This window comes from Cryptomeria japonica, chromosome 9 (genome assembly GCF_030272615.1).
Source record: "Cryptomeria japonica chromosome 9, Sugi_1.0, whole genome shotgun sequence".
NCBI lineage: Eukaryota > Viridiplantae > Streptophyta > Pinopsida > Cupressales > Cupressaceae > Cryptomeria > Cryptomeria japonica.
This window is the reverse complement of record NC_081413.1, coordinates 564999151-565022724: the sequence shown is the minus strand read 5'-3', so window position 1 is coordinate 565022724 and position 23574 is coordinate 564999151. Positions and strand designations below refer to the sequence as shown.

The window sequence follows — 23574 nt, the reverse complement described above, 5'->3', positions numbered from 1 at the left end:
AGAAATTACACAGAGGATTGTGCTACTTGTCTCTAGAATCAATGATGGAAGAATGATGTAGATAAGATTCTTATTGATTTTTCATTGTCCCAAAATTATGCATTTGGCTTGATGATAGTTTTATAACTTATGTGTCACAAAATGCTATGTGGTTCATATCCAAGCATTATGAGTTTTATCCCCCAAAATACAAGTTCAATATGATGAATGAAAATATTTTGTGATGCATGTGATCAATTTGTCAAAATGTGCGCTTATAAAACTATGCAACTTTGTCTTCTAAATAGTTAAGCCTATCAAGGTGGTGTCTAGGTACATCATTATGGATATAGCTAACTTGTTTGATGAACAAGTTCTCTTAATTAAATCACCTCTAAAAAAAACAAAAAAAAACTACCCAAGTGGTATCAAAACAACATTCACAAACATATAGAGGATGCAAAATGTAAATGATGTGGGTTTGAATCATTTTTCTTTCAAAAACAAAGTATGTTCTAATTGTTCTTCCCTATGAAATTAAGTATACATTTCATATTGCCTAAAAAAAATAATAGCATACCAATTATGTTGCATGAAACATGTGCTAGTAAGCTCGTAATGACTAGTAGAAAGTGGTAGGAAAGTTATAATTTGAATTTTGTATTTATTTATTATTCTATGCCTTCTAGGATAGGATTCTATCAATCTTGAGTAGCATGGAAATGAAATTTGTGTCTCCAATAGAAATTTTAAAGCATGGAATTTATTTATGGAAGCAAATACAAATGGTGGTGAAACAATGAAATAGAACCAAAAACATATGAATATGAATTGGATCATAACTTAAACTTGACATAAGAATTATTAGTTATTACTAAATCATTATATAAAAAATATTCCATGCCAATAAAAGTGTAGTGTAGTAGTCAAGTCATAACATTGTTGTGGTGAGCATCGAGGTTCAAACCTCCACTAGACCACTGAGCTCATAGGCAATGTGCCTCCATTGGGCTAACATGCTCATGAGATGTGCACCTTTGTTGGACTAATGTACTTATAGATTGTGGACCTTTGATTGTTTTGCTTGCAAGTTGTGGGCTTTGGTTAGACCATTGAGCTCGTGGGTTTGAATGAGATGATAAAGCCTTGGTGATTGAGGCAATTAAGCTTGTCCGTTTGAACAAGATGATAATGCCTTGGGTACTAAGGCCATTGAGTTCATGGGTTTGAACAAGATGATAATGCCTTGGATACTGAGGCCATTAAGCTCATAGGTTTGAACAAGATGATAATGCCTTGAGGATTGAGGCCATTGAGCTCATGGATTTGAACAAGATGATAATGCCTTGAAATTGAAGCCAATAAGCTCCTGAGTTTGAACTAGACTAAAACCTCAAATAATCTAAAATTAAAACCATAAACAATATTCCACCCAAAAAGACACAAAATTAAATTAAAAAACACCATGATATGGTGTTACAAAAATCTAAGGCTACATGAAAATATTCCCTACATATTAAATTCAATTCGTGGGTTTTAGAAGCACAGAAGTGGGTAACAACCATATCCATTTCTCTAAATTCTCAGCTTATAATATCATCCAAGCAAAGTTATTTACTAAATCACCATATTAGCACAGTTCATTTTACTATTCACATAAGCCATTGCATGCAACGTGTAGATAAATTAGATAGAAGTTAGGAAGGAGGTTACTATTCACATCAGCCATTGCATGCAACGTGTAGATAGATTAGATAGAAGTTAGGAAGGAGGCCACAAGAGAATGACCAGTATCTTACCAAATCTGTCAATAAAACAATTCACAGCAATGCGTTTCTTATTCAGAGAGCCCATAACAAAAAAATCTAGAAACTACTATAGTGTAGGAAAATGGAAAACATGGTTGCAGTACAGAAAACATGAATTATTTTCCATGGCCGTCAGAGCAATCACTTGGGTACTTTTTTAAGTTTTGTATTGCCCACCATCTTTGTGAGTATGAATATTAAAGTCTGCTTCTGCTACATTATAGCTCAATGAACTCATCCACAATGAACACAACGCAGCTGTGATCAGAACTTCAAAACTTGAAGAGAGAATTCACTGAGAAAACATGTCATCGTGTTCTATAGATGAATTAGAAGCTCCTTGTATTGAGATCAAGACATGGGTGAAAAAGAAACGGGCAGTTCTTCCAGCATCCTCAACTCCCACCCATTCTCTGTACCTCTCTAATCTGGATGACATGATAGGAACGCGCTTTCTCACACCCACCATTTATTTTTACAGTAGAAAAGATCCTCTTCCTCATGGTGGGCTGGGTGCAGGGAAAGTGATGAGGAGGGCTCTTTCTCAGGTACTGGTGCCCTATTATCCTCTTGCTGGAAGGCTCAGAGATGTTGGAGGAGGAAAACTAGAGGTGGCTTGTACGGCAGCAGGAGCTTTCTTTGTGGAGGCCACTACTGATTTGGCTTTGGAGGATTTGGGATCTCTTGCCATGCCCAATCCGTCCTGGAAGCCCTTTGTTTACTGCTTTCCTGGGGAGGAACATCTCACCATTCTCGACCTGCCTCTCCTCATTGCTCAGGTTTGGAATTGGAATTGGCACACAAGATAGCTAAATTATTTAGCGAGTACACTTTTTTAGGGTTTACTCTTTTTCTTTCTATGAATAGGTGTTGATATTAGGTTTTACTCCTTTTTCTTTTATGAATAAGTGTTTATATTAGAGTTTACTTCTCTTTTCTTTAATAAGTGTTTATAAATTAGGGTTTACTTTTTTTCTTTTTATGAATAAGAGTTCATATTGTCATTTATAAAAATTGAATTATGTAAATGTTTGAATAAGTGTTTATATTGTCGTCCATAGAAATAGATTTATACGACTTTTCTTAAAAAGTTGGGTAGAAGAGGCACATTTTAAGAGTATTAAGTGGGATAGCATTGTGGAATACATGTTCTACTATATTGATAGAGTAAGAGTACAAGGAGGAGGTGGGTTGGGGTCATCCAATTTATCTCATATATTAGTAAGGTCCAATGATATTGTCATTTATAAAAATAGATTTATGCTAATGTCTTAAAAAGCTAGGTAAAAAGAGTCACATTTTAAGAGTTTAAGTGGGATAGCAGTTTGGAATACATATTCCACTACACCACAAGAGCTAGAGTATGAGGAGGTGGTTTTTGGGTCATTCAATTTATCTCATATATTATTAGGGTCCGATTTTATATTGTCATCTATAAAAATAGATTTATACAAATGTCTTAAAAAGTTAGGTCGAAAGAGTCACATTGGCAAGAGCAAGAGTATGGGTCATCCAATTTATCTCATATGTTAGTAGGGTCCAAAATATACATAAAAGAATAAGTTTATTATTTTCAATCTGGAATACATATTGGCAAGAGCAAGAGTATGGGTCATCCAATTTATCTCATATGTTAGTAGGGTCCAAAATATACATAAAAGAATAGGTTCATTATTTTCAATTGTCTATATATTTATTTATACTATAGATTTACACATATTAGAAAATTTGGGTAGAAAGAGTCACATTTTAAGAGTTTCAATAAGATATCGATTTGGAATAAGATGTAGAATAGGGTATGTGTTACATGTGAGAGTAAGAGTATTAAAATGAGGATACGGCTTTGGCTATGATCATCCAATATACTCTTTGTATCATTAGGGTCTCAAATATCCATACAATAATAGATTTATCATTTTGAGTGTCCACAAATAAATAAACTTAATGTTTTTGTTAAAATATTTTTTATAATTATTAATTTTAAAATGGAAATATTTTTTATTACATAAATTTATAGTTAATAATTATATTTTTGAGATTAATAATTATTTCCATTTTATTCTATCATGTGTTCTATATTATTTGTATTAATTTTTTTAATGAATCAAATAAGGGTTAGGGTTCTCTCTCTAGGTATCTTATAGATAAATGATTATAAAACATGAAATTTTAGCTTTTTGAATTGGGAATCTATTACAATAGATGTTTAAATACAAAAATATTCAGATTATAGGTATTTACTATGAGAAAAAAGGGTTATAAATGATCTTAAAAGGTCTTTTCCAAACCCTTGACCAATCTAACACAATAAAGATGAAATTTCATTTCTTTTCCAACTCTCGCAATGTTAAACTTTTCTTGTTTTGCATTCCTCTTAAATAGTGCAAGAAAAACTATGGAATCTATTTTAAATTTGTAAAAGACAACCCTACTAATTAAAACTCTTGAATCATCATGACCTCTTTACTAGATGCACCAAATGGTCTTCAACCTCTCTTATGATACCCATTTAAAAAGGACCACATAACAAATTAGCATTGTCAATTGTGGCATCAATGTTTTTCTAGTGCTTCCATCATCTCCTTGTCCCGAATAATCATCAATTTTTTAAAAAAAAGGTGATATACTTTTAAATTGGCTTGATCATGCTCATCTTCTTCCACATAATCCTTGCTTAGGAGCTCATTAACAGAATTTGTGTCAGTGCCTTGAATTGGTGATACTCCGAAGAAAGCCATATGGCTCTACTTGCTTACATAATTTAACATTATGTCCATCTCTCTTGAGATTTGGTAGATGTGAAGAAAATAAAAGAAAATAGATGGGGATTTTAAAATAGCACTACACATTATGGAAGATGATGAATGAGTAGTGCCATATGATTGTAAAGTATTTTGAGTGATGGTGGTTTTAATTTGTTTTGGATTTAAGTTTGATATCCCACATTATGTATAAACCTAACCATTTCTCTAAATGATGATCAACAATTAATTCCTCCTTCCCAATGATTTGGTTAGATAGGTAGTTGTTACCTTATTTACTTCATGTTAGTAGTGTTTTATATTGAAATATTTTGTTTAGTCTAAAATTGTCTAAGATTAAATTAAGATGTTAATTTTTCAATGAATAAAGTTCATATTTCAATTTTTGAGAATTATGGCCTTAGTCTAATCTCTGTCTATATCTACTAAATTTAGAAATAAAAAAGGTAGAGCCTTTGGAAATTACTTGTTTGTCTTTGGAAGGAGTTTCTTAGATGTTGACTTAATCAAATTTTCATTTCTATCCTTGATTACTTAATCAACACCTAAAGGCTAGGATTCCCCATTAAGGGCCCATAAAAATTAACTTGTATCTCTTTGGTGGAGGTACCAACCATTTAATAGTATCCATATAAACTAGGGATTAGCTCAACCTAGTTAGTCCATGGATGCCTTCATAATATTTTCTAATTATTAATTATATTATAAATATGTTTATCCTTTTGATTTGTACTGATATCATGTGCAATATTAAATTCTAAGTATGACATTATTAAATAAAGAGACTTATTTTTTACCTAATAGACTAGACAAACTCACTTGAATAGGTTTTTTATCAAATATTTAATATCACAAAGTACAACCTATACCTTTTCTTTGAGTTATATCTAGCCCATAATTGTTTTAAAATAATATTTTTGTTCAATTATTTAATTATTATTACTTATTAGAATGCATATATAAAAACACATCTAATGAATATAGTTGAACACATCTTACATGATTCAGGTGACCTATTTTAAGTGTGGAGGATTTGCATTGGGATTGAGAATTTGTCATTGTATATGTGATGGCATGGGAGCAATGCAATTTATGAATGCATGGGCAGAGATGGTTAGGGGAGCAACATTTATTTCAATCAATCCTTGTTGGGAAAGAGAGAAATTGAAGCCTAGATCTCCTCCTCTTACTCAATTCAAACATATGGAATTTGAGAACATTGAGGATAATTCTAACTTGATAGCCCTCATATCAAAACCACAATTGGTTCAAAAGGGATTTTGCTTCAACCATAAATTTCAAGCATCTTTGAAGGAGCAGGTATTTGTGGAGTCAGGGATGAGATGCACTACCTTTGAAGTGATGGCTGCACATGTGTGGAGATCATGGGTAAGAGCTCTTCAGATCACTCCTAGAGATCAAGAGATGAGGCTTACTTTTGCAACTAATGGGCGATCTGTGCTTAAATCACCCATTAAAGAAGGATTTTATGGCAACTTTATAGGTGTAGCATGTGCCATGAGCACAATTAATGAATTGACCACTAAACCATTATCTGAAATTGTTCATCTTGTCCAAATGGCAAGGAAATCTATCTCAGAGGAGTACATAAGGTCTACAATAGATTATTTAGAGGTCAAAAAGCCCACTAAGCTTGAGTTCTCCGGAAAGCTAGGAATTACTCATTGGACTCGATTTTCTTTGTATGAGACTGATTTTGGATGGGGAATTCCTATATATGCAGGGCCTATTGATCTATCTCCTTTTCCACAATTATGTTTATTTCTACCACATCATAAAGAGAGTGGATCCATCATTGTATGCATATGCTTACCTCTCTCTTCAATCTCTAGCTTTAAATTTTTTCTCATGAAAAAAGATTAAGTCTAGACTCATGTATTGACTTGTCTTTCAACTTTTTTTCAAAGAGATAGATGTGTTATTACATCATATCATTTTCTATAATATTTGGGTTGCAATACATTATTATCCGTGTAATTCATAATGATATTTGTTTTTAAAACTGTTAATAATATCTAATACTATATTAAAATATATTTGGATACATTGAAGAAATAAAAGACAACTAAGATGTTACATCCAATATTTTATTCCTTTGAAATTACCAATGAAGATATCACATAGAAAATATTATTGTATCTTGATATGCCATTCAACCAGGCTTCATCTCGATAGAATTGTGATATGTTATTACATGTTGATAAAAGGGAAAATGAAATAATAAAATATTTCTTAAAAGAAGGAAATAAGTTGTTAGATCCTAATATTTTGAAAAAGGAAAAATGAAAAAAAAAAATCTTTTAAAAGAAGGAAAAAAGGTCTTACATCCAAACATTTTATGCCATCAAAATTTGACCAAATATTATTTTAATAAAGAAAATGAGATACTATCTCGAGATCCCATAAACTACACTTAATATAGAATAATGATATGTTATCACATATTAATAAAAGGGAACATGCATATGTATCTTTTAATTAAATCTATACAAAGAGATATCAAAATATAATTTTTATTTGGATAATCAAGCCTTATGGATGTCAGCCATCCGTGTACACAAAATCATCTCCTTCAATTTAAGTGACATCTTTGGATCTTGACCTTTAAAATTCAATCCGATTAGAAATTAAAATCAAATACTTAAAAAATGGTAAACTTGAATACAAAATAAAATTAAAGTCATTTTACATAATCAATCTTTAAAACGTGACAAATCTACCAACTTCTTCAAAATTGCAACATATATGTGTGTGTGTGTGTGTGTGTGTGTGTGTGTGTGTGTGTGTGTGTGTGTGTGTGTGTGTGCGTGCCATGATTTAGATAATTCAAAACCATAACCATAAACCAAATTATATCCTAACCCTTATCCTAATTGTACCCTAACCTTAACACTAAATCAAATTGAACCCTAACCTTCAACTGAATTGAACCCTAATGTGAAAACTAAACAAAATTGACACCTAACACTAAACCAAAACTAACTTTAACACTAAAATAAATAAAACCCTAGCCCTAATACTAAACCATAACAAACTCTAACACTCAAACAAATGAAACCCTGACCCTAACACTAAACTGATGTGAACCCTAACCCTAAACCTAACTAAATCCAAATCATAAATCAAATAAAACCTTAATTACAATACTAAACCAAATTTCAGAATCCTACCTCTTCATGAAATTCAACCCTAACCCTACTTGTAAACAAAATTGTACCCTAACCTTAATATTAAATAAAAATAGTTGCTAACCCCAAACCAAATTGACGTCTACCCCTAATACTAAAATAAAATAAACCATAGTCATAAACCAACTTGAATTTTAAATGCAAACTTAATTGAAACCTAAACCAAATTGAACCATAACCCTTACTCTAAATAAAATTGAACTTGAAGCCTATTCTACCCTAAACCAATTTGAAATCTACACTTAACACTAAAATAAAATACAAATTTTAACCTTAACCATATACCATATTGAACTTTAATCCTAAATGAAATTAAATGCAAATCTTCAACCAAACTCAACCATGAGTCTAACACTTAACCAAATTGAACCCTAACTAAATTAAACTATAAACCTAACACTAAACCAAAATAAACCCTAACTAAATAAATCATATTGAATCCTAACATTAAACCAAGTTAAATTGCCAACTATTAAACTAATTGAATCTCATAAACCAAATTAGTCCCTAACCATGTACCAAACTAGCCCTAACTGTAAACCTAACCTTGATCTTCACCTTAACCCTAATCCTCTACCAAATTCAATCTAAATATAATTAATTGTAGACTAAACCAAAATAAACACTAACACAAAAATAAATTGTTGAACCTTGACCCTAACAAATAACAAAATTTGACCTTAACACTATAGAAAATTGAATATTAATTTTAAATAAAATTGAACACTAAATCAAATTGAATGTTAAAACTTAACCTAGAATTTAAGACTAAACCAAATCCTAACCCATGCCACTAAAAATATTATTAAATTATAAAACTAAACAAAATTACACCCTAACCCTACCACCGTTAATTATTTAAAATATCTTATAATTATAAAACAATTCATTCTTTAAAATTTATTTAAATAATTAATTAAAAAAAATTATTGTATTTATAAATTAATAAATATTTCTTTATTTAATTTATTTTCAATGAAGTTGTGGATGCTACTAGCTTTCATTTTTAATTTCTACTTAAAAATATAATCAATATAAAATTATTTAATACTAAGCCAAAATGGAACAATATAGTAATCTATTTTGTTCCTTTATTGTATTCAATATAATTTTAGTGTGTCTCCATCCATTATTGTACAATATTGTTCCTTTATTACCCTTTAGTATCTCTATGGAATCATTTACTATATCTCCATCTAAATAGTATTTTAAAACCCAATAATTGCCCTAACATTATTGAATACTTTAAGGCAAATTGACTCCTAACCCTAAAATTAATTGAACCATAACCTTAACACCAAACCAAAATCCAAATTGAACTCCAACCTTATAAATAATTGAATATTATATTAGATTGAAACTTATCCTAATCCTATACTTGATCAAACCCTTACCCTTATTGAATTCTAATTGTGAACCTAATCAAACCCTATGTATAACACTAAACCTATTTGAACCCTAATTCCAACACTAGAAAGAAAATTGAATAAACTTAAACCTAACTCTAAACCAAATTGAACTCTAACCCTAAACCAAATTGAACCCCATCCCTAAATCAAACTAAACTTAATCCCTAACCAAATCTAACCCTAAACCTAAAATAAATTACACCCAACAATAAACAAAATTGAACCATAACCATAAACTTGATTAAATATTAAACCATATTGAATCTTAAGCCTAACCCAAAATAAAATTTTACCATAAACCTAACACAACCAACTTCACTGATAACCTTAAACCAAACCAAACCCTAATCTTAACATTAAAAAAAAATCAAATTTAACCTTAAAGATAATTGAGCACTAAACCAAACTTATCTCTTACCATAAACACAACTACCCACTATACCAAATTGAACCCTAAACCTAAAATTAATTGAACCCTAGCCTAAACACTAAACCAATATCCAAATTGAATCCTAACCCTAAATCTAATTGAATATAAGACTAGATTGAACATTACCCCAACCTAGACCAAATCAAACCCTAACCTTTATGTTAAATCATTTATAACCCTAATTATGCACCTAATTAAACCCCATATATAAGAGTAAACCTAAACACTAAACCTAATTGAATCTTAACCTTGACACTTCACCAAATTAACACTTAGCCAAATTTATCATCATGCCCATTCAATGAAAAACTGAATGATAATAAGATGTGATAGGAAAATAGAATTAAACTAAATTAAACACTAACCCTAAACAAAATCATATGCTAACCTAAACACAATACATAATTGAACCCCAACCCTAAACCAAATAAGGCCCTAACCCTAACCTTAACACTAAACAAAATCAAATTGTACACCTTACAGTAAACCAAAATGGAACCCTAACTCTAAACCTAATTGAACACTAAATAAAATTAAACCCTAACCCTTATTAAATTAGAGGTTAATATTTAATCCCATCCCAACTTGTAAATATATATAATATTATTTTAACCATAATTAGACTCTAATTGAATCCTAATTAAACTATCCATAATTACAAGTTAACACATTATAATTAAACATTAACTATAATTGTAATTAAACCTTAACCCTAACTGTACCTCTAAGACTATTTCAAACATAACCTTGATCTTAATTGTAATTGAACCCTATTCCCAATTCAACCCTAGAACCCTTCCACTAAATCATATTGAACCCTAGCCCTAAAACTAATTGATCACTAAACCAAATTAAACTGAACCCTAATTATGAACATAATCAAATAATAACTCTAACACTAAACCTTATTGAACCCTAACCCTAAACCAAGTTGAACCCTAATGCTAACCCTTCTACTAAACCAAATTGAACCCTAAGGCTAAACCCAATTAAACCTAAATCCTAAATCAAATTGAAAACAAACACTAAATAATAATAAACCCTAATGCTAAACCAAATTGAACCATGATTCTAATCCTAAACCAAATTGAATCATAACCCTAAACCTAAACCAAATTGTATTATACTTTAACACTAAACCAAATTGCACCCTAACCTTAAACATGGTTGAACACTAAACTAAATCAAATCCTAAATCTAAACATAACTAAACACTAAACCAAATTCAACTATAATCCTTATTAAATTAGGCTTAGTGTTATAATCCATGCTCTAATTTTGATTCTATATTTGATTTTGACTCTAAAACTAACCAAAATTGAACTCTAACCCTAAACCAGATTAAAATCCAATCTTAAACATAAATCAAATTTAACCTTAACCTTTAAATAAATTGTTCAACCAAACATTAATAGTGAACCTAAATTTAGTGGTGGTTCTAAACCACATTGAACACTAACCTAAAGCTATATCAAAGTGAACTATAACCTTAAATCATATTGAATACTCACCCTAAATCTAATTAAACATATTAACATTCAATTAGAGTTAGTTGTTAGTTTTAGATTCCATCAACATTATAGATGTTATAGTAATATTATCAAACTTAAATTAAATATTAAAGTTAAAAATAATAATTAATTTTCATTAAAATTGATTTAAATAATTTATATGAAAAATATTATTGAAGTTAGAAAAGTATTATTATTATTATTACTCATTTATTTAACATATGAACATTGAATAAAGTTTAACTTAAATTATAAAAGTTAAAAAAATTATTATTTTACATTTCATTTGATTTCAAATAAATTATTCTTCACTTATAAGATTATTATTATTATTGTTTATTTAATTTCTTATGTGTTGCACCTACATATATATATTATTATATATATAAAGTAAGCCAAAAGATATTGAAGCTTTAAGTTAAGTTATTGAAATTGAAACCTCATATCTCTCGGCTTATTTTATATATAAAATTTTATATATATATATGCTAGTTACTATTCAGTTATTAATTAACAAATAAAACAAATAAAAAGACCAAAAGTTTGATTTTATTCATGCTTCTATGATAAATTGATTATAAAACATTGATGGAACAAACATATATAGAAATTTTTGTGTTCAGGCTGCTGCTGGATTGCTGAGTTTAACTAAATTTGATAAAAATTGACGCATGATATGATTAGATGATAGACAACATTTTATGACTTCAAATAAATAATTTGTGATGATTTTCATAAATCTCTGAAAAATGTCAATGCTTGCACATTATATGAAATATAAAAAAAAAATGAAAAACGGTTGTATATGAAATTATTATGAACAGTTCACATGTTTTGAATAGTGATATTCAGATTTCCATTATTCCCGAGGACATTTAAACGTCCTGTATATACATTTTCTTTATTTTTGACGCTTAATATCAATTACCAATTACCAACGATCACAATGTTTTCTTGTAAGGGAGATTTTTCTAAGTTTTTAATGAACAAGGATAATTAGATTATAGTGTTATGCTCTTTTCTTCTTCTTTTTTTGAAATAATTAAAATAAATAATTTTAATATTATTTTTAGATTATGTTTAGTAAATATTTTTATTTCGAGTCTTTGATCAAATCGGTGAAGTCATAAATAGGGATCTCATCCCTACACTTCACTTGATCAAATTTATCAAATGTTTGAGGTCACAAATGGGGACCTCACTTGATCAATTTTTATATTATTAAATTGTATGAGGATAATCTTAAATGAAATAAAATAATATTCTTAATTTATATATTTTAATATATATGTTTTTGAAAAATTAAAGATTGTAATCTAAAATTCACTTCAACTATCATATAAGATTTAAATATTAAGACATATTTGCCATGATTGTTATATTATTTTTTAATACAACTTGTTAAATTTATATCAAAAGAAAAAAACTCATAATTCTAATTGGTGGAGAAACAATTGAATAATAGCCAGTTAAGAACAACTGATTGCAATAGAATGATGAAATAAAATTAATATAAAAAAAAATACTAATTATAAATGATTATATTAAAATATTTCATTAAAAAAATTAAAATCAAAATAATTTATAAATTTTAATATTGAATTGGGACCACATATAACCTCTCATAGATGATTCTCTTGAGTTGGAACCACTTATCCTATTCTAATTTGAAACACTCAATAATATTGAATCTACCCATATCCTCTCATAGATGATAGATGATTCTCGAGTTTGGGACCACTTATCTTATTCTAATTTGAAACACTCAATAATATTGAATCTACCCATATACCCATATCCTCTCATAGATGATAGATGATTCTCTTGAGTTTGGGACCACTTATCTTATTCTAATTTGAAACACTCAATAATATTGAATCTACCCATATGAATTAATATTAATATTGAATTTACCCATATGAATTAATATTAATATTGAATCTACCCATATGAATATGATTCAATAGATTTTTTTATTTTATTTTTCTTATTCCATATAATTCATAAAAAGTTTTTTTTTCTTATTCCATATAATTCATAAAAATAATTCATAAAAAGTGGTATGGGTTGATTCAATAGATATTTTATTTTTTCTTATTCCATATAATTCATAAAAAATGGTTTGCTTCTTCCTTATAGATAAGAATTCACACAACATTCAATAGATATTTTATTTTTTCTTATTCCATATAATTCATAAAAAAATGGTTTGCTTCTTCCTTATAGATAAGAATTCACACAACATTCAATAGATATTTTATTTTTTCTTATTCCATATAATTCATAAGAATTCACACAACATTCAATAGATATTTTATTTTTTCTTATTCCATATAATTCATAAAAAATGGTTTGCTTCTTCCTTATAGATAAAAATTCACACAACTAAGTGCTTGTAACTAAATAATTCACATCTAAGTGCGTGTGCTTATTATAAGTAAAGGCTAATTTTAATAATAACCTTACCCTTTAAATGTTAATAAAAATTTATTTTATTATTTATGTATCTTTATAAATAATAAGGAAGTGAGTGCAATTGTTGTCTAAATTATTTATACAATATTGTACTAGTTTCATTCCAATAACTCTTATTATTAATGACCAATTTGAAACATTTCGAGAATTTCATCCTGTACTGAAATGAGAGTTAAAAACCATTTAACAGATTCCTACCGCTGTTTCGCAGGGTGTTGTGGGCATTGTACAAGCTAATCATTGTAGAGCATTCGAGGATTGTATGTTTAATTATTGTAGAGCATTGCAAGTTGTACAATCTGTTGTTATTTGTAGCTGAACAATCTACGTGAGGCTTTACACATTCACGCAGATGAGTTTACCAGTTGAATTTGAAGCCATGGTTGACTGGTAAATAAATGGTACTGCACTCACAGTTTGAATTCATATTTTGTTAATGATATGAGATTTTGAAACATAATTTTAGATCGAAGCTGTTGGGATTTTAATTTTGTTTCAGAACGCATATATATTTCACACTGTTTCAAAATAAATTATACGCTATATCTAGATCGGATTTTAGTTCTTTTTCAGAACATATATATCAGACTGTTGACTGTCGTTGGGATTTTAGTTCTCAAAAATCTCTTTCAGAACAGATATATATTTCACATTCACACTATTGAATATTATAAAAAAATCTCTTTCAGAACATATATATTTCACACTGTTGAATATTATAAAAAAAAACTTAAATTTTATATGAATGAATGAATTCACACTCATAAAATATGATTCAATATAGTGTAATGTACAGCTAAACTGAAACTTAAAATCCATGTGAACAGTTGGGCACCAAAATTTGAATTCCATGATTAAAAAAAATGCACAGCTAAACTGAAACTTAAAATCCATGTGAACAGATGGGCACCAAAATTAGAATTCCATGATTAAAAAATTAAACATTATATGGATGAATGAATGACTTCAGTATACGAATGAATTCAATACTCATAAAATATGATTCAATATAATGCAATGCACAGCTAGATTGAAACTTACAAACCAGAAAAGTTGCAGGGCACCAAAATTTAAAAATTCCATGACAAAAAGGATCACTGAATCAACGTTTCCAAAGCTGTTTCCAGACAAAACCAACGTAAGACTGGCATAATTCTCTATACAATATAGAAAAACAGAAATAGGATGAAGAAGCAGCAGCACTGAGATTGAACAAACGGAGGGAGGGTATGAATGGAGATTCGAACCTCGACCATACTACTTACATTTGGTTAAAAAATATACGACCTCATCACAGAACAAATCGACAGGCAAATGACACAAATAAGATCAATGTATGAATCTGAGCCAGGAAAATCCCCAATTAAACCAATATGCTATGAATCACACCGGAGAAACCCAAGATAAATGAACGAATGGATCGTAACCCTCAGAGAGCCACTTCTTCAGAACAATTTGATCCATATGAAAGCAATCATCAAAAGCATGGAGCTCATCTTCCTTCAATTCATCAAACCCCGAAAACTCCAAAGTACTCACAGGGTGGTTGTCCCACACGGGACTAATTTCAGTTAGGGCATGAGACGGAGAATCGAAAAGCTCTCCAAATGGCTCCTCCAAACCACCCTGCTCTTGCCCCTCCAAAGCCCCTCCTTTCGAATCATCCTTTGTCGGGCATTTCGACCTTTCTTCATCGACCTTTAAAGGTGAAGAAGAAGAAGAACAGGGCTGAGAGCCGCCATGAAAATTAGGGTTTTCAGACGCAGAACACCTTGAGGGCAAATTGAGGCGTGCACAGGTGCCATAGAGCGAGCGGGCGGTCGCATCGTAAGCGAGCGCTGCCTCTTCTGCTGTGGCATAAGTTCCCAACCAGAGCCGAGCGCCCTGGTTCGGCTCCCGAATTTCAGCCACCCATTTTCCCCAAGTTCGCTGCCTCACGCCTCGGAAAGTACAGAGAGCGTTCTCTGGCCCGCCCTTGCCCTTCATGCACCCTTTCTTCGAACCCTTTCCTGCCTCTCTCTTCCTCTTTCTCGCCTGCTTTGGCATTTCCTGTGAATCAAAACCCTAGGTAAAGATAAAAATGCTTGAACTTTGAACTCCAATTTGGATTTGCAATGCGGGTGAATGTCTGCCTGGCCAATCCAATATAAGCCACCATGGCCCGAATCTGATCCGCCCGCACTTTGCCCTAGACAGATTGAAGCTCGCACAGCACAGCTGTCTGTTACGTCAACAGAGGTTCTGATCCTCAGACACGCGTCCCCTGCGTGCCACTCATTAGCGGGGTTATGCTCCAATCGGATTGCGCAGCTACGTGGCGCGGATTTCCAGCAAAACATGGAAAACTGAGCATGAACGCCATCATCATCATCCATCTTCATCTGGTTTGTCTTAACCCTAAAAATTGTGAATTGGAGGATCTAAATTTGATGGCTGTATGATCTTATTTACGCATTTTTATATATTATTTGAGAGATTTAGAGACATTTTAAAGGTCTATTACACATGATTTTAGAGATTTATAAACATTTTCAGAATTCAATACAAATTCATAAATTTAGAAATATTTTGAGAATCCGTAAGTCTATTATACATAAGGAGAGATTTAGAGACATTTTAAAGTTCTGTTACTCATAATTCTAGAGATTTATAAATATTTTCAGAATTCTTTACAAATCATTCATAAATTTAGAGATATTTTGAAGATATGTAAGTCCATTATACATTATTTTTGAAAGATTTAGAGATATTTTAAATGTCTGTTACACATGATTTCAGAAATTTATAAATATTTTCAGAATCCTTTACAAATCATTCATAAATTTAGAGATATTTTAAAAATCTGTTGCACATTGGTCAAAAAAATTTAAAAACTTATCTTATAAAAAATTAAATTATCAAAATTAAAAAGTTTATCTTGTAAAGAAGTAAATTAGTTTTTTCATTTCTGAATTACAGTGTCTGATATTTTTCATCACTATTTCAGATCATCTATTATCATAATGAAACAATTAGTTAGAAAGCAGAAAATGATAATTTTTAACTAGTTATTTCATCTTTGCTGATGAAAAATATCACAAACTGTGAAAAATATCACACAATACAATTCAAAAATGAAAAGCTAAGATTATAAAAAGACTAAATTATCACTTAAGAAATTTAGAAACATTTAAAACATCTGTTAAACATCATTAAGATGATTTAAACACAATTTGAAAATCGGCTGTAAAAAATATCTTTCGCTAAATTAAAATAAGACTCTCGATTCTTCCGGAATAATTGCCCAGCTCCCTTTCCCACCCTTCCAAACCGTCAAATTCCCGGAGATTGCAGGAACGGTTATTGCCTTAAATATAGCTGTGTTGATAACTCTGACAATTTCGATTGTCTGCGCCGCAATGTAGGTTTAAGTTCCCTCGAGGGAGTCAAATCGCTCTTGTACGGCACAGTTTCCATGCAAGCCTAGCTCTCGTGACGCCTCTCCAAGATGTGGGGAATGAATCTACACCATACACAGTTGGGTTATTTGATCTTGTTTAGTGAAAGCCGTTTCATGTGACTTTTTTTCTGACAGAAGGTGACGAGCGTGAGCAGTGAGAAGTGTGGATTCACCAAGTTTGAACAGATATATGCCAGCCGTCAAGATGGGATGCTGATGCTGGCGTATACAAAGGGTAGCTTGCATTAATAGGGTTCAAGATTATTGAAAAGAAAATTTATATATAATAAAATAATCTGATAGAGGATTTTATATTTTAAGGTGTTTAAATATAATAAAAAAATGTGATGGAGGATTTTATATTTTAAGGTATTCTTGTTAAGTCTTGTCTTAGTTGGTGAGTTCATTTACAATTATTTGATTTCGGGTCTATGGATATAAGGTGTAATTTGAATATGAACAAACTAGCATATTTATCTTATAAACTAATCAAAAGATATCATATTTGTTTATTATTCTATTTAAAAAATGATTATATTATAATTATTATTATATTATATTTAATGTTAAATTATTATTAAAATATGATTATATTATGTGTTTGGCTCATAGCTCAAATAGCCAATCGAGGTTTTGAGATCTTTCTATGTAGGTCTAAATTTCAACTCACATGATATAAAAAAGAAGCAAAAAAGATATGATTATATTATTATGTTTTAATATATTCTTATTATTATGTTTTCATTATATTTTTACAAAATAATGATTTAAAGACACTTAAAATTTCCATAATTAATAATATTATTTTTAATTTTATATTATAATATTATTTTATTATATTTTATATTTATATATAATATATTTAAAACAATGTAGAAATATACTTTTGTTTTTATATATATTTATGAGAATATTAAGACATTAATCTTGTAATAAAAACAATATAAATCAAAAAAATTAATAATAAAATGATTTTTTGTTTTGCATGCATTTGAAGTGTTATGAACAACTAGTTTTTATTAACAAACTTTTTCACATCCATATGAACACACATATATATCAATTTTTTAAGCAATATTGTTATTAAAATATGTATTTGAAATCAGAATAGTAGAGAATTATCTTTCTTGGTAATAACATAGTGTGATGGTTAAATCCTAATGTTGTGGTTCTTGTCACCAAAGTTCAAATTTTCATAAGTCATTTTGCTATGACTCATATATAAAAAAGAATCTCTCTTTTTTTCTATTGAGATGTCAATACTAATTTTATATCTATATCTCTCTATATATATTTGAAATTAGAATAATAGAGAATTATCTTTTTTGGTAATAACATAAAGCAATGGTTAAATGGCGTGTTGTGGTTCTTGTCACCAAAGTTCAAATTTTCATAAATCATTTTGCTATGACCCATATAGAAAAAAGAATCTCTCTTTCTTTCTATTAAGAATCTCTTTCTTTCTATTTGTATCTAATCCATTCATAACTCTCATAAAAAATGTTTACCCCTTAAAAATAAAAAATAGAAAATTTACTTTTTAAATTAGAATATATTTCAATCATATAATTTCTACCCACATCCTAGCTAGTTGTTAGAAAGATGATTGGACACAAACTTCAAGATTTGTGTGAACCTAAATTTTTCCTTGTTTTGTGGAGCACCTACTGCTTAATAAAAAAAAAATACGCTGGAAAAAAAGGAGGGCCTGGAAAGCATGGGGCCACCAGCTCCACAAATTGTTGCACAAAAAGTGGAGCAGCAGCTGCTAGCCAAAATAAGCTAACATTTTTAAGAATATAAAAAGCATTGCTGTGTTTTTCTAACAATTGTTATAATTCAAAGGTTAAATGCTTTTTCATTTTTAAATTGCACTACTTGATAATTTTCATGAAAATATCACACAATATAATTTAGAAATGAAAAAAACTAACATTATGAACTCTGAAAAGACTAAATTATCACTTCAGAAATTTGAAAATGATAATTTTTTACTCTCTAATTAATTCTTTCATCTTTGTTGATTGAAAATATTACACAATACAATTGATAAATGAAAAAAACCTAACATTACTAACTGTCAAAAGACTAAAATATCACTTAAGAAATTTGAAAATAATAATTTTCTACCCTCTATCTAATTCTTTCATCTTTGTTGATTAAAAATATCATACAATACAATTCCGAAATGAAAAAAACCTAACATTATGAACTGTGAAAAGACTAAATTATCACTTAAGAAATTTGAAAATGATAACTTTCTACTCTCTAACTAATTCTTTCATCTTTGTTGATCGAAAATATTACATAATGCAATTCCGAAATGAAAAAAAACCTAACAGTATGAACTATGAAAAGACTAAATTATCACTTAAGAAATTTGAAAATGATAATTTTCTACTCTCTAAATAATTATTTCATTTTTGTTGATTGAAAATATCACACAATACAATTCAGAAATGAAAAATAAAAACCTAACATTATGAACTGTGAAAAGACTAAATTATCACTTAAAAAATTTAGAAACATTCAAAAAATCTGTTAAACATCATTAAAAAAAAATGTAAACACAATTTGAAAATCTGCTATATTTATAATTTTTCAATTTTTTTAAAATCATCTTTCGCTAAATAAAACTAAAACTCTCGATTCTTCCGGAATAACTGCCCAGTCCCCTTTCCTACCTTTCCAAACCGTCAAATTCCCGAAGATTTCAGGAACAGTTGTTGCCTTAAATATAGCTGTGTTGATAACTCTGACAATTTCGATTGTCTGCGCCGCAATGTACGTTTGAGTTCCCTCGAGGGATTCAAATCGCTCTTGTACGGCACAGTTTCCATGCAAGCCTAGCTCTCGTGACGCCTCTCCAAGATGTGGGGAATGAATCTACACCTTACACAGTTGGGTTATTTGATCTTGTTTAGAGAAAGCCGTTTCATGTGACTTTTTTCTGACGGAAGGTGACGAGCGTGAGCAGTGAGAAGCGTGGATTCACCAAGTTTCAACAGATATATGCCAGCCGTCAAGATGGGATGCTGATGCTGGCGTATACAAAAGGTAGCTTGCATTAATAGGGTTCAAGATTATTGAAAAAAAAAATTTATATATAATAAAATAATCTGATAGAGGATTTTATATTTTAAGGTGTTTAAATATAATAAAAAATTTTGATAGAGGATTTTATATTTTAAGGTGTTTTTGTTGGAGTCTTGTATAGGTTGGTGGATTCATTTAGAACTATTCAATTGATATAAGATGTAATTTGAACGGAAGTAAACTAGTATATTTATCTTTAGAAAAATATAAGTAAAGTACATCCAAAGATATCATAATTGTTCATTATTCTATTAAAAAGATTATTATATTATAATAAATATTAAATACTATTAAGATTGGGTTCCATTGACAATTATGCCAATTGAGTCTAAAAAAAATATTAAGATTGATTAAATTATTATGTTTTAATATATTTTTATTATTATATTATTATATTTTTATATTTCTATTAAATATTTTTAAAAACAAAATTTTTAGTATCAAATTATTATTATTATATATTTATGTTTCAATTATAAATTATTTACCAAAGCAAATAAACTAAAATCTATTAACACTACACTATTATTATACTTGAATAGTTATTAAAAAAAATTATTTTGACAAATCATAAACATATATTTTTCTTTCTTTTAAATTTTTAAATTTATTTTAAAGTATACATGCATATTTGTTAACTTTATAATTAAAAATATATATTTCTCTTGTAAACGATTGGCTAATACTTTTTTCCCTGTAAGATAATATAATAAAAAAAACTATAATAATTAAAATTACAATATTATTATACCATCTTATATTATATTTCTATCAATATTAAATTATTTTTTAATATATCACATATTATTATTATTATTATTATAATATTTTAAAATTAGTATAAAATTATTATTATTATATTACTATTTTAGAAAAAATTAAATATAAAAATATATCACTTATTCTTTAAAAAATTTAAAAAATATAGCTTTCCGAAGACATTTCATTTCAAGAGTTACTTATTCTTTTTCCTTATTAATTTAATTTAATTTTTTAATTTTTTCAAATTAATAAATTAAATCATAATTATTATTAAAACTATACTAAAAACAAGGCAAGTACTAGTCACTATGTGGCACTTGTTATATTTTCATGAAAAAAACAGATTTTATGTATTATATGTACATTTATGAAAAATATTAACATACCACCTAGCTATAAAGTTGACATGGGAATGGAAATAACATGTGCAAGAGGAATGTGAAATGGTAGCACTCTAGCATTGGAAAAGCTATGAAATGGCATAGTCTCAAATGAATAGATATGAAGGTAGGCTTATTTATTATTAATTATAATATGATTATACTTTCTATTGGATATTTATTATTCTATTTTATATTATTTTAATAATTTTAAAAAATAATTTCAGCATTTAGGGAAAGTAAATAAACCTTCTGTTAATGATTGTATCCAAGCTGTATTTCAAGAATTATGTTTGGAAAATTTATTTTATGATTAAATTATTTATGTAAAGAAATAAGAGTTAAACTACTTTCCAAGTTATTTGTATTGGTGATAATAAATTATTTCATTTTAATATTATCCTAAGAATATGGTCTAGCTTTTTAGATGCAAAGTGATCAAAAGGTAGATTGCATTAATAGGATTCAAGATTATTGAAAAGAAAAAAATTATACATAAAAGAAAATTGATAAAAGATTATATTGTTTAAGGTGTTTAAATATAATAAAAAAAATGTGTTTAAGTTAGGGAGTTCACTTAGAACTATTCAATTTTAGAATAGAGAAAAGGTGCATTGATATAAGATGTAATTTGAATGGAAGTATATTAGCATATCTATCTTTAGAGAAATATAGGTAATGTAGCCAAAAGATATTCCTTTATTATTCTACTTAAAAAATTATTATATTATATTAATATTAAATTATTATTAAGATAAGATTATATTATGGACTTCGGCGCATAGTTCAAACAATCAATCGTGACTTTGAGTTCTTTCATGGAAGTCCAAAGTTCAACTCTTGCACTCACTAGATTATGAAACATTTTTACATTCATATGTAAGTGTAATATGCCTTACCTAATAAGTTATTTAAAGGTAAATAAATAATTGAAGTAATAACTAACATATATATTTTATGTATTTTTATTATTATATTTTTTATATTTTCATTAAATGTTTTATAAAAACAATGATTTATGGACACTTTCAATACCTATAACTAACAATATTATTTCTAATCTTATATTATACTACTATTTTATTATATTACATATTTATATAAAATATATTTAAAACAATGTAGAAATATATATTTGTTTCTATATATATTTATGAGAATATTAAGGCATTAATCTTGTAATAAAAAAATATAAATAATAATATTACTAATAAAATGAATTTTTGTTTTTCATACATTTAAGTGTTATGAGCAACTAGTTTTTATTGACAATAATTTTTACATCCATATGTGAGTGTAATACGCCTTTACCTAATAAGTTATTTAAAGGTAAAAAAAATAATTGAAATAATAACTAACATATATATTTGGATTAATTTTTTAAGTCATAATGTTATTGAAATATATATTTGAAATTAGAATAGTAGAGAATTATATTTCTTGGTAATAACATAGTGTGATTGTTAAGTTGTGGTGTTGTGGTTTTTGTCACCAAAGTTCAAATTTTCATAAGTCATTTTGATATGACCCATATAGAGAAAAAAAATTTCTTTCTTTCTTAAAATTGAGATGTCATTACTAATTATTAATGTTGGGTATGAGGTCCCCTATTTGTGTCTCATGATTCATAAATCTCATAAAAAATATTTACCCCTTAAAAATAAAAATAGAAAATTAACTTTTAAAATTAGGATATATTCCAATTGTATAATTTATATGCATTTGATATTTTACATCCTAACTAATTGTTAGAAAGATGATTGGACACGAACTTCAAGATTTATGTGAACCTTTGTAGGAGTAAGAAACTATTAGTCCTCTTCAAAGTTTGTATGTCTGCCACACCTAGGGGAGAGGACCCAGTAGTTGTGCACCCTAACTTCACGCTTCTCAAAATCTTACATGGAAATTTCAAATCACTCCCAATTTTTTATAGTAGCTTACTTGGCAAGTCCCCTGCTTATAACTAAGGTTTGAGGGTCACATCATCAAGTATGGTGCCACATCAGCATGCTTTTTGCCAAGGTGTCCAAAAAAACCAAAAAAAAAGTGACACCAATAGGCATGCAAAAGATACCCCTATACTTGTGTAGTTGATGTGGCATCACATGATTGGTTTCTTTTTACAACTAATGGTACATTTCATAGCATTGAAAACTTTAAAGACAACTATTCATGCAATGTATTGCAATTATTAATATATAAACACACAAAAAATTAATATTTTACGTTTCAAATAATAGTTTTTATTTGTACTATTATTGCAGTAAAAAGTATCAACAACCCTCACATCAATTCATACATGCTCAACTAC

General features: G+C 28.6%; 2 protein-coding genes across 2 annotated transcripts; one reads left to right on the top strand and one right to left on the bottom strand.

The window, feature by feature from the left end:
• The first annotated feature begins 2003 nt into the window (after nt 1-2003).
• Nucleotides 2004-6557, top strand: LOC131051314 (omega-hydroxypalmitate O-feruloyl transferase). Its single transcript, XM_057985773.2, has 2 exons — nt 2004-2566; nt 5558-6557. Exons 1-2 carry the CDS (start codon nt 2093-2095, stop codon nt 6431-6433), a joined length of 1350 nt encoding a protein of 449 aa, XP_057841756.1. The 5' UTR covers nt 2004-2092; the 3' UTR covers nt 6434-6557.
• Nucleotides 6558-14578: 8021 nt separating this feature from the next.
• Nucleotides 14579-16020, bottom strand: LOC131051258 (dehydration-responsive element-binding protein 2D). Its single transcript, XM_057985690.2, has one exon. It carries the CDS (start codon nt 15627-15629, stop codon nt 14967-14969), a length of 663 nt encoding a protein of 220 aa, XP_057841673.1. The 5' UTR covers nt 15630-16020; the 3' UTR covers nt 14579-14966.
• Nucleotides 16021-23574: the final 7554 nt, after the last annotated feature.